Below are 15,924 nucleotides of genomic sequence, written 5' to 3'. Positions count from 1 at the left end.
CGGCTCCATCGAGCCACATGCCGATATTCGCCGCACCTCGAAAAGGCTGACAATCCCTCTGTCAGGTAATTAGCCTAATTAGTCGGCTGACTCATCTTCCCCAACCCCTTCCTGGGTTGGCTGCTCCACCAGCACAGGCCTGGGGAGTTCAGTCGTTAATATCATTAAAGCTCGGGTCATAAAATATCTCGTGTCACTGTGATGAAGCTTCACATCCTTCGCTGTGAAGGAAACGATAATAACCTGGCTGGATGGAGTCTTCTGAAATGAAACTACGCAGGATGTTTTATCTAATCATGTCTGAATCGTCTCCGTCATGTCGGTCACCCTCGAAAGATGCTTAAGTGAAGGACAGCTCAGCTTAATATTTTCCTTAACAAGCCATCTTGAGATAACATTTTTTTTTTCCCGTCCTTGGAAAGCGTATTTTCTCCCTTTTAGCACCGTCTCTGGATGATATATAGCATCATTTGGTGTCCTAATGGGAAACAATGAAGGAATGTTACCTTCGTAGGATGCTTTGAATCCCTGGCCGCTCACGGCGTAGTCGGACAGGAGCCACAAAGTCAGCCTGGAGCCCGTACTTACGATGGGCGATGGTAGCTGGAAACCGGTTAACCTAAAAAAACAAACCAACAGAGGGACGATAACAATCAGAATAAACGACATAGGTCACGTATTTGGCCAGCTGCTTCATGACGCATTCAAGGCAATTTTTTTTTCGATGTGTCTGTGTTTAATGAGGTCCTGAATCATCGAGAAAGCAATTTAAAACGACAAGTCGTCGAGACAGAGGCGCTCGATAGATTCTTCTCCATCAGCACAGACTGAGGGACCGCAATCATGCGGTGAATCAGACACCGTGTAAGAACGAGCAAACAGTTGAGTAGACAAACATAAAACTGTCAGGCCTCGAGTCAACAAACATCTCTAATAACCACGCGGAACATTTTAGCCAGAATAGAAAATATGTTTGCTATTTTGAGAACGAAAAAGAGGACAATTTCGGCGTCTCCTCCATCACGTCATGATTGCTTTCATAGTCGACCAGTAATTTGGACCAAATCAAAGTCAAGAGTTGCTGAATTTTAAAATAAAAAAAAAATAAATCTGATCTACAGCTGAGCCAGTGTTAAACCTTTAGGAAAAATAACCATAACTGATTTCCAATTTGTCTCAAAAGATTCCTGTAATGAGCATCTCAAGTGGATAAAGCAAAAAACGTAGCTTCTCTAACAACGCTAAATGTTGAATTCCTGCGTGTTTGTTTTGCTTGACTTCCTGGAATAAATATATAACATTTATAAGTCCTTGCTGACTTCTTGTGCTTTTATTGAATTGTGCATAGCTTTGTTGTACAAAAGGTCCACTGTGTGTAATTTAGGAAGCAAAAATTGAATATTACACTTCAATAATTAGTTTTAATTAGAGTGCATTGTACTGGAAAAGGCAATCGGTGTGTTTTTACCCAACCCATTCCCTTTATAGCGAGATTGTCCCATTTCGATTTAGCTCAGATTCTACATGATATGGTTATAATTGTACATATATTTACACAGTACACGACCGACATATCGTGATACATTAGCATCGTTATCTTCGTTCCACAGCTCGTCTGTGAAAGGAGGCGGGAGCAGCATCTGTGCCGGCTGCATTCACAAAATCATCCACAAGGTCGAAACGTGGACGTGTTTCATTCAGGGAAGGAGCAGAAGCTCAGCGCCCAAACAAACCGAGGTCCATCACGGGCAATCCATCCCAAAGCTCTCTACGGGAAGGCAGATCTCATTTTCCAACACAGTCATCCAGCTCTGCTGTCGTAAATAACAGTGAGGGACATCATTCTTACCCCTTTCACTATAAAGCACTCACCTTTGTATGACAGGTGGACCCATCATTGCGTGCACACACAAACACACACACAAAATGTCTTAGCACACCTGGTTTATGTCCAGGTTAGAAGATGAATCCATACTAAAAAGACAAATTGCATAATTTTACTCTTCAGAGTGGTGGGACACATGTTCATGCAAATAGCTCCTTCACTGACCACAAATTGAATTGGAAGGCAGCCATCTTGATTCTGCAGCGCACTGCAGGGTAAGAGGGGGGTGGTATGGAGCACGTTGGAGGAAACTGAAAGGAAGCCACCGATTGTTACTGCATCAAAGTCGAGCTCATCTGGCCCGGGCTTGACACCAACCCTCGAATCATTTACAGCCAGCAAACCAAAGTGGATACCACGTTGAAGCACAAAGAGGCTGGCTCGACAAAAGAAGGGAGATTAAAGACTGCGATGGGATTATTGGATTGCCTACATATGGGCCATGCTTACTGCGTGGTCCAGGTTTGCCTGATTCTGAGGGTGGAGATGTGAGAGCTACAAAATGTCTGCAGCTAGTCGGACGAAAGGAATGGAGAAGCTCAGGCGATGATGATGAATCATCATCTCCTTCATTAAAAATGGAGGTGATTTGGATTCACACTTCAACACCTCACAATCGTGCGTTCGCACTCACACGAAGGTTGACTCATTGGAACATCTCAGTTTGAGTGTGTTTATGATCTACCTTGTAAATATATGCACGTTAACGGCTGTAAACAGACAACGACTGAAGGGGGTCATTCATCCTTTAGTCGCATAGCTCAGCGTGTGCGTGCGTCTTTTCGGTGTGTGCGCCGGCTCTCGGGATAGAAGAGTGCTGAAGCAGCTGATTTCGAGAGGAGGGGGGAAAAAATTGGAAAATTGATAGAGCAGCAGGATTTTGATGGCAAAGTGGAAGGGAGGTATTAGCCAAAATGATAGGTTGGATGAGACAGACATATTTTTATATCTTATTATTTATTTTCATTTATTATATTTATTTATTATTATATACATCATATTTTATATTTATTTGTTTATATATTATTATATTTTATTTATAATATGCAAAAAAAAATGCTGCACCAAAATATTTAAAAGCTTAGGTTCAGTTTGAGTGCATTCTGTATGACTCATAAGAAGTAACTTAATTCTTGCAACTTAATTCCTAAAGCTTATAAGAGGAAATTCACAAGCAATTAGTCAGACTTCCTTACGTGCTAGTTGTATCTTTTCACGTCAAGGCAACTGTAATGTATAAAGTCACTTTGCTCAAGGCCAATAACATAGCTTTGATGTTACCACTGGGATCGGAGCGAGAATTCTTTTTATCGAATCCTTAAATAAAGCAAATATGCTAAGACTTGTGGTCCTGCAGGTTTCTAACACGTTTCCGTATTTAAAAGGTTTATTCCCTTTAAGTTTCCCACTACTCATCAATGCACCCAAAAAGGGCAAGCGGTTCACACAGCAAAGGTGAATTTGATTGTAGCTGGAGGCTAGAGGAATTCGTAAACCTCAGGCGCTGCTCCCTACCCATTCCACAACTCATCAACATTTCAAATAACTTCAGAAATGCATTCCTTTCTTCCTCTATCAAGAGGTCCCGACTCGACTCGTCAGTATTCATGACATCACAAGGTGTTTGCACGATTGAGTCTCTCCCATGATGCGGAGTGCTGATCGTGATAATCAAGCGCACCCCCCCCCCCCCCGAGAGACAAACCACGGTGAAGTCATTAACAAAGCGGTTCCACCGCAGTGACGAGGGGTGGTTCTGCTAAAAACAAATGTGCGAGAAAGCAAGCCAAGGTGTGAAATTAGACTGGAGCTCACCGACAAGTGGAGCTTCAGAAAAGACTGAATCATCGGCATTGTGGCAACACACTACTGAGTATTTTGTCATTTGCTCAGCAGATTTGTAAAAGTCATCAGCGGGTTGAATTAATAGACTCATGCATGCGTGGGAATGGGTGGAGGAGTTACAGACGAATGCACACAAATGGCAGAGCTTCACTCCAGATAACCTGCATGGAGTCTTTAATTTGGTGCCTGCTTTTGTTTCATCATTCTAAATTAAGAGTCCATCCATCTATTCATGCATGCATCCATCCAATCCATCCATGCATTTAACCTCAGATTTTAGAAAGCCCAATCATCCAAATATGCATTATCAAACATCAACACCGAATCAATAAACATGCAGATTAAATCTCGCAGTGAAATAACTGCATTGAATCGTGTCCGCCCTTGTTCCGACACATCAATTAATCGTGCAGCAAATAAATAAAAGCTGGCAAATGAAATGAGATGGCGTTCGCATGTCTCTTGTTCCACACCAATCACCTTGCAACAATCCTTGGGGAGAAAACAATTAACGAGGAAAGAACATTGATTGTCTGTCGCATGACTCATATGAGCAGGTGAGCTTGTGATAGAGATACGCCGAGAGACATGCCATCTGTTTATTCGCTAGTGCTGTGGTGTCAGTCGGTGCAATAGGATTCATCAAGTGAACAAGGTGTGAAAATTAAGATAAAACAGAGTTGATTAACAAAAGACAAGCGGAAGAAACGTAAAATCTGTGTTTTAACTCGTATTGTTGCGTTTGAACTACCGTATTTTCCGGACTATAAGGCCGGACTATAAGGTGCACCTTCAATGAATGATCCATTTTAAAACTTTGTCCTTATATAAGGCGCACCGGACTATAAGGCACACCATTAATGCATCATGTCAGATTTTTAATCCAAATCAAATCATTCTCCATTTTATCTTTATTTCAACTTCAGATGCAACAAATTACTTTATAATCACAAAATAATGATCCGTAGTCTTTTTGATTCATGATTGATGATTGAGTTTAAATTTAGGAATTTGGTCCATATATAATGCGCACTGGACTATAAGGCACACTGTCGGCTTTTGAGAAAATTGTAGGTTTTTAGGTGCGCCTTATAGTCCGGAAAATACAGTACTTGAAATACTCGGCGTCTCTGACTCAGCACCACACTTGCAATCTATATTTTGGATTCCACTATTAGGATGCCGCACACTGCAATGTTCAGTCTCACATCACAGGAGGGCCACCAATAATAAACTCCAAACAAGGTTGGGAATAAGATCCGATTATCCAGCGGGGATAACAGGGACACGGTGACCGATGGTGCGCCCGAGCAGGGCTATTTACTTTCAGAGCGGCGCACGTCTTTGCTTCCGCCGGCGTAGCTGATCAAACTGCAGCAGAAAATAAGGACATGGCAAAGAAAACGTGAGGAGAAGATAGGAATAAGGATGAATTTCACAGTATTTCCTTTCGTCTCTCTCTCTTTAGAGCTATTTGAATTATTTGCTGTCACATCATTCCAAATTCCGGTTATGTTTGCGACAAAATATGGCATGTTCTTCTTGACCTTGGTCACACTACAAGTGTCGTAATTACATGCCAGACAAATCCTTTAGCCACAGTTAGGCTAGTGAGTGTATTGGCAGAGCTATTATACTTAAAATATTATCACATTTCACAAGGTACTTGGAATCACTAATTAAGGGGATATGCTTGATGTCATAGAGAGCCCAGAAGGGCGAAAGGATGAAATCAAAGAGGGAAAAAAAAATGTGTGCAAAAGAGTAAAAACAAACAGATGCCAGAAATAATGAAGGTATATATAATAATATAATATAATATAATATAATATAATATAATATAATATAATATAATATAATATAATATAATATAATATAATATAATATATAATATATGGTAAAATATAATATAATATAATTTAATTTAATTTGATTGGATTTAACAACATAACATAACATAACATAACATAACATAACATAACATAACATAACATAACATAACATAACATAACATAACATAACATAACATAACATAACATAACATAACATAACATAACATAACAAAACAAAACAAAACAAAACAAAACAAAACAAAACAAAACAAAACAAAACAAAACAAAACAAAACAAAAAACAAAAAACATAACAAAAAACATAACATAACAAAAATAAATACAGAGATATCAGCTAGAGGCAAATTCCATGCAGACCGCTGACGTGACAACTAAATTTGCTCAAAAGAATGTAAGCACCAAACTAGGGCAGAAACTCACTGCTGGACAGTTGCCACCTGTTGTGTCCTTTAATGTCTTCCAGAAAACACTTTTTTTCTTGCTATAGCTGACGTGCAGCAAAGACGCTTAATAGGCCTAAGGGTTGGAAGACGTCAATAGCAATACGCACAATGAGGAGCACCAGGGATGTGGCAAATAAATTCACAGCCATCTAGTTGATTATTTCTGTAATCTGAGCCCAGTAATTCTGTCTCACAAGTAAGCACCTGACACCCACAAATCCCTTCCGCGAGATGACGGAAAACAGACTATCACTCTTTCCCCGCCCCTCTGTTTTTAGTAGTCTGCTGTTAAAGCTGGCGTTGATAAGTGGTAGCCTTTCCATTAACAGCCCGAGCTCAAAGGAACCATAAATCCAATAGGCTGTGTGTGAGTGTTAATGTGTGTGCTGTTTTTCTTGTGTGGCCTCCACAACAATTGATTAACATACAATTCAAGATGCGACCATATCGGTACCCGTATTGGTAAAAACACGCGGCATTCTCAAACACAATGGCTCTTAATGTAATTTGTTCTTGCAAAACACACAATGGGAACACACAACATGCAAATAGTGTTTACATAGAGGTCATTTTCCAAAGTGTGTGCTATGAGAGATTAATGGCCAATGTAAAATTATAGCAGCAGTCGGCAAGCGGCGGACGTCATCCCATTTCTTCACCCCGACTATTTATATCGTGTTGTGGGGGCACACTTATGGGTACGAGTGTGAGTCAGTGCTTCCGTTTGCCATGATACCAAACGTGAGGGTCACAGTGTGTCTGGTTGTGAAGTCGCCAGAGGGACAAGACCTCTGAAGTGACTGATAAAAGGTGTCGGAGACCTTCTTGTCTTTGTAGCGACAGTTGCTTTTGTTTGACTGTGATAGCTTCTGTCGCTCCAGATTTGCCATTGGCCTACTTTGCTGTACACTGAAGCATTTTCCTAGACTGCCTTTTTTGCAATTGGGATTATGGCTTCAATGCTTAAAATTAATCATACCCAAATTTGTATCTCTCTGCTATTCCCAGCTCCAAGTCGATTGCTATTTAATACAAATTCAACTTTCTATCATTTTAACATGAGGTGAGCCAGACAATATTTACTAACAATTCAAAAAAAAAAATGTTGGCTCAATTCAAATCAACAAACAACATGCATAACCCAGACCTGGAACAAGCTTTAAAAAGAGCTTTAAAAGTATTGGATGGGGATCGGACTGAGAGTGTGACAGACAATTTCCAGAAAAGGACGCATGAGAGATGGAAGGAAAATTACATGTGGCACCAACAGGGAATGAGAGCACACGAAGGGCAGCTAAATTATCCAACTTGCACATTTTTATATTACGGACGTGGAATGGCAGGGCGGGAGGGTGATGTCACTTCACCCTTGCTTATTTGTTTCCTACACAACAAACATGTTGAATATGAAAAGAACCATAACATCCCAAACATTTGTTATACCATGTGCATTACAAACTGACTAGGCACAATTAAGAGTATCAGTAAAATACCTTCTATGAATCAGGAAATGGACTCTAATTACAGATAATGGATGTGTGTGATGGAGTGCCAGATCTGCAGGCAATAACAGCTCAAATAGCATTAGCGTTGAATGCTAGGTTCGTGGGTGCATCTTAAAAAGGCAGCTAATATGAATTAAACACAGGTAATGCACAAAAGGGGCTTGTCAGGTTTTTAACTTGTGGGTGTAATGATGTTTCAAATGTGAACCTCGTTTGGCACCGAGCTCAGTCTGTGCTTTTAACATATTTGCATTGCATTGATTTTTATCAAACATCTCATTCCATTGACTTTGAATGCAGCACGGTTATAATGATGTAATGATAGCTACCTTGTCCGCAGGTTCCCGGCACTGGATGGTCCGTCATAAATGGACAAGATGTCAAAGTCTTCTTCCAGGGCAAAGCCTTGAAACACCAACTGTATCCGATTGTGCTCAGCCGCCACAATCACCCACGTGCAGTTGGCGTAGTTGGGATAACCGTAAGGGTAGCCGGGGCTTTCTATTGTCCCGTTGGGACTGTGTAGTGTGTAGCTACAGTTCTGAGCTGGAAAGAGAAAAAGGAAAAGACTTTAATTGGGTTGGCTTAATTAATAGAGAAATGCAGAAAAAAGACATCAAAGTCACTACCGTATTTTCCGCACTATAAGGCACACCTAAAAACCTCCAATTTTCTCAAAAGCCAACAGTAAGCCTTATCAGGTGCACCTTATATATGGACCAATATTGAGCCACTACAGCAGGCGTGTCCAAAGTCCGACCCGCGGGCCAAATGTATATATCTTATATATGGACAAAGTTTTAAAATGGGCCATTCATTGAAGGTGCGCCTTATAATCCGGTGCGCCTTATAGTGCAGAAAATACGGTACTTTAAATTCAAGAACGTGTAGACGGACAAAAGACGGCTGTAAGCAGTCGATAATTTTAACAAAATAATGCTACTTTCACTCAACAGCTGTCCCTTTCAACATTAGTAATGGATTCCCATTCCCACGATAAAAACTGAGAACATAATGGCCAATGACCAATTTTACTTTGGTTATTGCTTTCTGATTGCAGCGAGTCGAGACAACCGTGCGACTCATATTTCTCTTCATTAGACCCGCTTTCATTTAACCAGGAAAAAAAAAAGACCAAAGCAATCAATCACCGTGTGGTTTTTCATTAAAGTTTTGAAACAGGCCCAGCAAGTCAGTAGCTAGCCTCCCATTAGCATCGGGTCAATACTAATATCCAGCTAAAACCTCCACATCCACCTCTATCTTATTTTTATACACCCAGTTAGGTCGGTAAGCTCGCTTCATTATAGGCCTCCATCAGATCAATCAATTGTTCCTACAAGAAGGTTGAAGGAGGGTCTAATGGGGTCAGACAAGGCGGCGAACTCCCTTGTAAATAATAAGAATAAATAATAGAAGATTTTGAGGCCAAAAATGATCTGTGATCTGAAGGTGAATGCATTTCCAATCCTCTGTCATGAATTTTATGCTGTCATAAAATTCCAGAAATCCAGAGAGGCAATTTATGCCAATGTATTTGCAATTACAAGATGGATTAGGCAGGAGGAAGAATAAATTAAATATCTATAATAAAGATATTTCACAGTGTGAGCACACGTGCCAAGTGGCCGATTTTAGAATCGATACTGACACACGATATTGACATTAAAAGGAAGTAAGTGCTTTTAAATTAGCCACTTCGTCACTTGTCTGACGGCAGGAACTTTATTCTTTGCTGAGAAGTCAACGCTTGATGAATGACTACAAAGTGTGAATAGAAAAGAAAATAAGGCCAATTTGTCTTTAATAATATGCAAAATAAATGACTTGGAGCAATTCCATGGAAGGAACAAAGGTGCATTTGGTTTCGGCTCACAGGACAGACGTTTTGGATTTGAATCTAGCTTTGGGTCTTATCTGTGGAGAAATATGGTAATCCTCTTTAACTCAAAATTCAGTCAGAGCATCAGTTATTGTTTTATGGATTGGTCGGTGAATAAAAAAAGAACATAAATAAAAAAAAATCTAACAAACATTCTGCTCATATCAATTTTTTTCTGTGTAAAAAAAAAAAAATGAGGCATCGCCACGGTACTCTGTCTTGCTTTGAAAGCCGAAAGGCTTTGATTAACAGAACCAGCACTCGGAGCATGGATGAATAATTGAAACTTCACCTGAAGGTGCATTATGAAATTAGCTGCTGGGGGGATGCTGACCTACACCGAAGCCCCCCCTCCATGCAAATTTCAAGGGAAGCGCCTGGCCAGCAGTCAGCCCTTATAATCTGCCATTAAATGAATCCTGGCTGTGCTACAAAGTAGAATGTCATACAAGTAGTTTCCCCAAAGTTGCAAAAACGCTGATTCAGCGACCTGTGTCAACTTTCAACAATTCACAGCTACTGTGCAACTCCAGTGTGCATTCGGCCAAATGAGCGCACAGGGAAAAAAAGTGTGACCTTGCCCGAGAAGCACTCCGGGGCTTTTACTTGTATGTTTATTATGTGTGCGAGAAGAGCTATAGTGTTTGCTTTGCGGCTCGCTGTGCCAATTTGATGAATTTACTCTCCTGCGCTATATCATGACATGGTGAAGGAGAGAAGTAGCAGAGGAGAACGAGAGGTTGAAGGCAGGCTAGAAAATGGCTAAAATTGTCAAATATAGAGGACAGGAGGTTTCATAGAGAGAAACATCTGAAGGTAATATAAAAAAAAAAAAAAAGGCATCAGACTGGAAGAAATGAAAGTGAACGACAGCGGCGGTGTACGCGAAGGTCAACAATGGCCAGCGAGAGTAAATGAGTTTGAAAGAGGAAAAATATAAACAAAGGTATTTTGGGCTTTGACCTTCTCGACCGAGGTCACATAGGAGCGACGAGATATTTGCAGCATGACTGCAGTTTGAGATTGAAAAAGAAGAGTTTCACATCTAAAATGTCTTCACTGGATCAAATTGGGAAGCCCTGCAACAATTTATCTGCCCACTAAACTTAACAGGCCACAATGCAGTCAGGCAGGTAACATTCTCCTGGCTAAGCCCGGAATTGTCCATTAGGCTGCCAAATAAAGATGCATAATTTGTCACTTCACGGAACACCCTTGCCACTGCTTTGGAGTCCAGAGATGGCGTGCATCCACGACTTGGCATTGTGCTTGAAAAGCAATCATGAGCACACCGTTGATGCCAGTTGCATTTTATAAACACTACCACTTTGCACATCTCTAGATGATCACACCAAATTTAGCAACCTGCTAATTCGAAAAAGCTAGCTGGGTAAAAATAATCCACAATAGAGTCTGTGTTCTATCAGACTGAGAGGAAAATGGAGTAGCAGCGAAGAAGCCTATTTCTCAATTTTGTGAAGCCTTCTATTAAATTGAGAAGGAGAGTCAATAGCGGTATTATTTCTCCTTATTATCCCACTTGAGCAGCATCATGTTTATCTTGTGCCACAATGAAGAACGGCACTCCTCGGCAACCCACGCACAAAGCTTAGAGATGATAAACAGCAAAAAACAACCCCTTTAAGTGTCAAAGGCATGTTGGACTTGATGATCCCCTCCCCACTTTCACAAAGACTCCCGCTTCTGTGGGAGTTTTCTTTATTATCACGTTAACAAATTGCAAATCCTCTTGAGGAGAAAAAAAAAAAACAGGCTTAATGCATGGTGCAGCTCAAGAAGCCTCATTAACAGCTGCCTTCATTGAAGATGCATGTTGTTGCCATGGCGACGACACCGAAAAAGACAAATCCCTTCTTTCAATAATTTATTATTGCCGCAGTCCGCCTTAACACTTTGCGCTCGCACGTTTGTGAGACCAAATGCACATTTCGCCGTTTGTTTTCGCACTGTTTGATGCGACACCTCAGTTAAACGTGGAAGTTAATTAGCAGCTCATTTTCACTTCCTTCACTTTTAGCATCATCAGTGTGGTGATAATGAAATGAGTTATAGTCGGACAGGAAATGCAAAAGAAGCGTCTGCGTCCACTTAAGGGGAACTATTTCGTTTGGCTAATCCATAAATTAGTCTTATGATCTTCGGAGCAGGATTCTTTCCGTGCAGTCTAATTGCGTGCAAGTCTATAGAGGAACTGACCACACAGCTCAATTGATTTGTCGGTGCAGTAAACATTTTCCTATCAGAGTTTATAGTCTCGGTCATGACTATCAAGTCTTCATTTGGCTTGTCATTAAATTTAGTTTTTAGAATTATGGCTCAGTTTAAAAGGGGGGCTCGTTCTACATGAACTGGAAATGCTTGAGGTGCGGATTACTAAGAAAGTATTCAACAAAGACAAGCTACAAATTCAACAAAAAATGACTATAAATCTTCAGAAATTCATAAAAACTAAAGAATGATGCACAAAAGCATGAGAGTAACCGTAGTATGGGAAAATGAAGCTTCAAAATTGTTTCATGAACCAGTTGCTGTATTCTATCGCTTCTTTAGATGGCAAAGCAAGGGTTTTAAGAAATGGCAAGTCGGTGGCCTTTCAGCTCTTCTAATGTCATCTAGAGGGTTAAATAAACACAACAAGGGGTTCATGAATCATCTTGAAGCTTCATTTGCAAGTGTTCATTGATATTGATGCTACATTAAGTCCATCATGGAGCTGGAGACTCTTTTGAATAAAGTTGTATGCATAGTAAGTAAGCAGCAGGAGAGGGTAAACAAGGAGACTCCTAACTGTAGTATATGAAACCCAAGAGGGAGATGGGATCCAAAGGCCGGGTCATGAGTGCCCCAGCAGGACAATTCCATCTATCACAGAGAGATGGCTGGGAAGCACATGATCAATCAGCTCACTTCAACTTGGGGATGGCTTTAACCTTTCGATTCTGAACCAAGTGCCCCCCTAGAAGGTTTCCATGCGGCTCTGTGTATGTGAGAGAAGTCGAAAATAAAATCTGCTACATGAGCATGCTGTTTAAGCTCGATACCCAGTTTGACGGAAACCTCCTTGTTTGGATTTGGCTTTATAGTAGATTGATTTAAAATATATATAATATGGTATATATTTTTTTGTAAAGTCACTTTAATTGTGAGTGTTGAGGTAAAGAAATTCCACCTTCTCTGCCTAGCACTTCGAAAGTGATGCAACCAGACCACTAAAGCAACACGTTTTTCCTCCACAATCCAACAACAACAAAAAAAAAAACCTCAGACAAGATTGCGACGAGCTTGGAAATAAGAGAAACAGCACGGGAAAGTAACAAGACAAGGACAAGTTACCTGCCCTGGATCTAATCTCCTATCTCCTGGATCATTACAGTCAGATAAGAGGAGCCAAAGTCAGGAAGTCAATGAAAGCGTTGTGTCTTTACAACACAGTCTACACCAAGCCTTCTTTATGGGAGGATTTTAAGAAAATTCCCTTGTCTGATAGTGACAACAGCATCGGGAGGGAAAAGAGGGGAAAAAAAATAAAAATCATGTCGAGCTTATTTTTACCTTAAGCTAGAGAATTAATTTTCTCAAGTGTGACAGGAGTTGCAGAGCGGTTGCAACGGTCGCTGACATCAGCCAGCTGCCCGCAGCAACCAAACATCTCCACTGGGAGATTGGGCGAGAAAAGGTGAACATATTGTAGGATTCCGCTACCAATGCACAGTGGAGAACACAAAAGTTGAGTGCAGTCAAGTCATGTAATAAAATGCAATACAATATCGTACATGAAGCTTTTAACATGGTTGCTTCAGATCGAGAAATGAACAAAAAGATACAAGCAAAGCCAAGAAACAAAACTACATGACATGCTAACAGACAAGCTAACAAATAGCATTCACGTCGAAGTAATATATGTAAAATAATGCCTTGCCACGATCCAAGAAAAAAGCTTTTATTTAATTTACTTCCCGTCACTGAACGTCTGACTCATTCAGACACAAAATTGCCTGTTTCTAGTATTGCGTATAATATTGAATATTTTTTTCTATATTTTACCGCATTAAAATCAAAGTACTTAGAGGAGGAAGCTGCTAAAGGAATATTTTGTATGCGATGTTCTGTCTTCTCACTGAGTGCCACTTTAATCAGACTTTTAAGTTACGAACCTTGAACTTGGTGTGTGTGTGCGTGTGTGTGTGTGTGAGTGCGTGCGTGCGTGCGTGTGTGTATATATAAATGTCAATGAGCCTGCGCATAGAAGCAAATGGCTGCATGAATACATTTAGGAATATTGTGGGGAGTGCGCATGAATTTGTAAACCACTGTGTGTGAGTCACCGTTGTGGCTAAGATTTGTGCGACAAAGCGCGACAACAGAGCTTGGACCATCTGGGAACGGATGACAGCGAGGCGAGAGGGTGGTTGTTGGTCATAGTCAAACAGTACAATTTGAGGAAACACTCACAAACACTTGAATCATCTAAGAGTCAAGTTAGGTGACAGCTTGTATAGACAAACAAGAACACACACACACACAGTATTCCTGTATGTCCTAATAAGTGAGTACCTAATGACTGATAAGCAAATAAGCGATCCAAATTGATCATTTACTATGCAGCAGGAAATCACCCGACACTCCAAAGGCACATTGTCTTCATCATCACCATCACTCACCTTCCCACCCACATTGTGTATTCAAGACACTGCCTAGTTTTGAATAAAAATGTTGAGTTAACCATTTCCTGGCTCCCTTCCTGCATTTATTGCTCAGCGGTGAACGTGGAGAGCAGATGGAAGATGGGAGGCGACGGAGCATGCGGCAGATTGGAGATTGAATGTAGCAGGAGGACAGGTGGGAGAGAGGTGAGATGAAGCAATGGGAGCGTTAGGTGCAGACGACATATGAGAGCGTTGGGCCAAGACATCTACCGGGAGGTCAAGAGCAGAACGTGCCTCCATGACATTTTCTGGGCAAAACATCAGATGTTTTCTAACTTGGCAACATTTCAGTCAGGTGAGCATACCGACGGTGTGCCTCGATGATAAATAGGTTTTAATTTGGGGGTTGATATTATCATTTTGCGCAATTGCGCAATGACTTTAATAACATAATCAGTCAGTGTCACGTTGATGATGGACCTGATACAGCAACTAAGATTAATGAAAGTAAAAATAGTTACTAATAACACTAAAAGTATGACATATCAGTAAGTTTGACCGAGATTTGCCTTGAGTTCACTTCCGCTCATATGTTCCCTTCATTTAAATGACTCGCATTTGCTTAATTTAGTATGAAATTAGAGGCAGAAATCTGATCAGATCTTATCAAATAGGCTTCTAAAGTGTGACTGTGTCTAATTGGGAGTGCAAAGCCATGGAAACATTGGAAAAAATCCCAAATTCAAGAGCCAGTTTGTGATACAGCGAGCAGCAGTTGCTGAGTGGACTTGTTGGCTGCTGGCGCTGTCCGTGGTGCTGAAATCACGATTTACTTGCACTTGCAATGTGTTCTGCATTAACGTTTGCTAAATACAGTTAAACCTCGTTTTGGCAATTAATCCGCTTCAAAACATGTGACTGAAACTGAAGTGGATGAAAACTGAAGCACTACTTCCCATAGAAACCAATGTAAATTCAAATAATCAGTTACAGGCACCCTAACATTTATTGTAGCAGTATTAGTTTTGGTATTGCAGTATAAGGAAGATCAAAATATCATTTGAGAATTGTCATTTACTTTATTTTATGAGCCTATTTATTGACCATTTATTTCATTTATATATTTATTTTTAATCAAAAACTAAAACCAATACAAAAACTAATAAAAAAGACTCATTTAAAAAAAAAACTCAAACTAATTGAAGTTTAAAAAGCCAACGTCAAAATAATAATTAAAAAAAAAGAAAAAAAATGCATAACTGCTACCCTGTGCAGCCCACTGCAAATAAATCAGTTATCCTTCCGTTCCAACTCAACTCATCCTTGGATTCTAAGTGAATTTCCTTCCTTCGATAATGGCAACATCATCCAATTAATGATGATCGTGTAAAATTTCCACATGTTGTAGCAAAACTGCAGCTGCACTTTGACTGATGCTATAACCTTCCAAAGTAAATCAAAATGAAGCATCCAACCTGTACTGCATTTCTCGAGCTTGCATCATCATCATCATCATAACGCATCAGCGTGAAAAAAAACAAAAAAAAAACTGTGATGATGCCTTTCTGGAGTCAGAGACAGTCTGCAGACGTCATCGTCACTCAGCCTCCCTCCGTCCCGCACCGCCCTAGGGTTCTCTCCTCTGTGGCTTTGAGCTTGATTACCGCTTATTGAGCGACAGGTCCTCCGGGAAGGTTGTTTTTGATCGCTCCCAGCTCTCTTTGACACATCTCTATCTCCTCACCTCTTGGGAGACACCCGCAGAGGCTACAATGTTGTTTTAAAATCACACACTGTTTGATAAATGAATACCTTTTATACACCTGAGGCGAGTTAAGCGCCGCT

At 40.5% G+C, this 15,924-nt stretch overlaps 1 protein-coding gene across 4 annotated transcripts in view; it reads right to left on the bottom strand.

Annotated features, from left to right (window-relative positions):
* Nucleotides 1-15,924, bottom strand: part of csmd2 (CUB and Sushi multiple domains 2) — a 126,895-nt gene that overhangs the window by 109,027 nt on the left and 1,944 nt on the right. For all 4 annotated transcript variants that reach the window (XM_088364401.1, XM_088364402.1, XM_088364403.1 and 1 more), the window contains exons 2-3: nt 7,860-8,076; nt 507-619 (exon numbers count right to left, since the gene is read on the bottom strand). In XM_088364401.1, coding sequence (XP_088220527.1) covers nt 507-619; nt 7,860-8,076 — 330 coding nt within the window. The remainder of the gene's footprint in view (nt 1-506; nt 620-7,859; nt 8,077-15,924) is intronic.

This window comes from Syngnathus floridae, chromosome 21, assembly GCF_059516105.1.
Source record: "Syngnathus floridae isolate MCC-2025c chromosome 21, RoL_Sflo_1.0, whole genome shotgun sequence".
Lineage (NCBI taxonomy): Eukaryota > Metazoa > Chordata > Actinopteri > Syngnathiformes > Syngnathidae > Syngnathus > Syngnathus floridae.
Note: the sequence above shows the minus strand (reverse complement) of the source record. Positions and strands in the feature narration are given on the sequence as shown.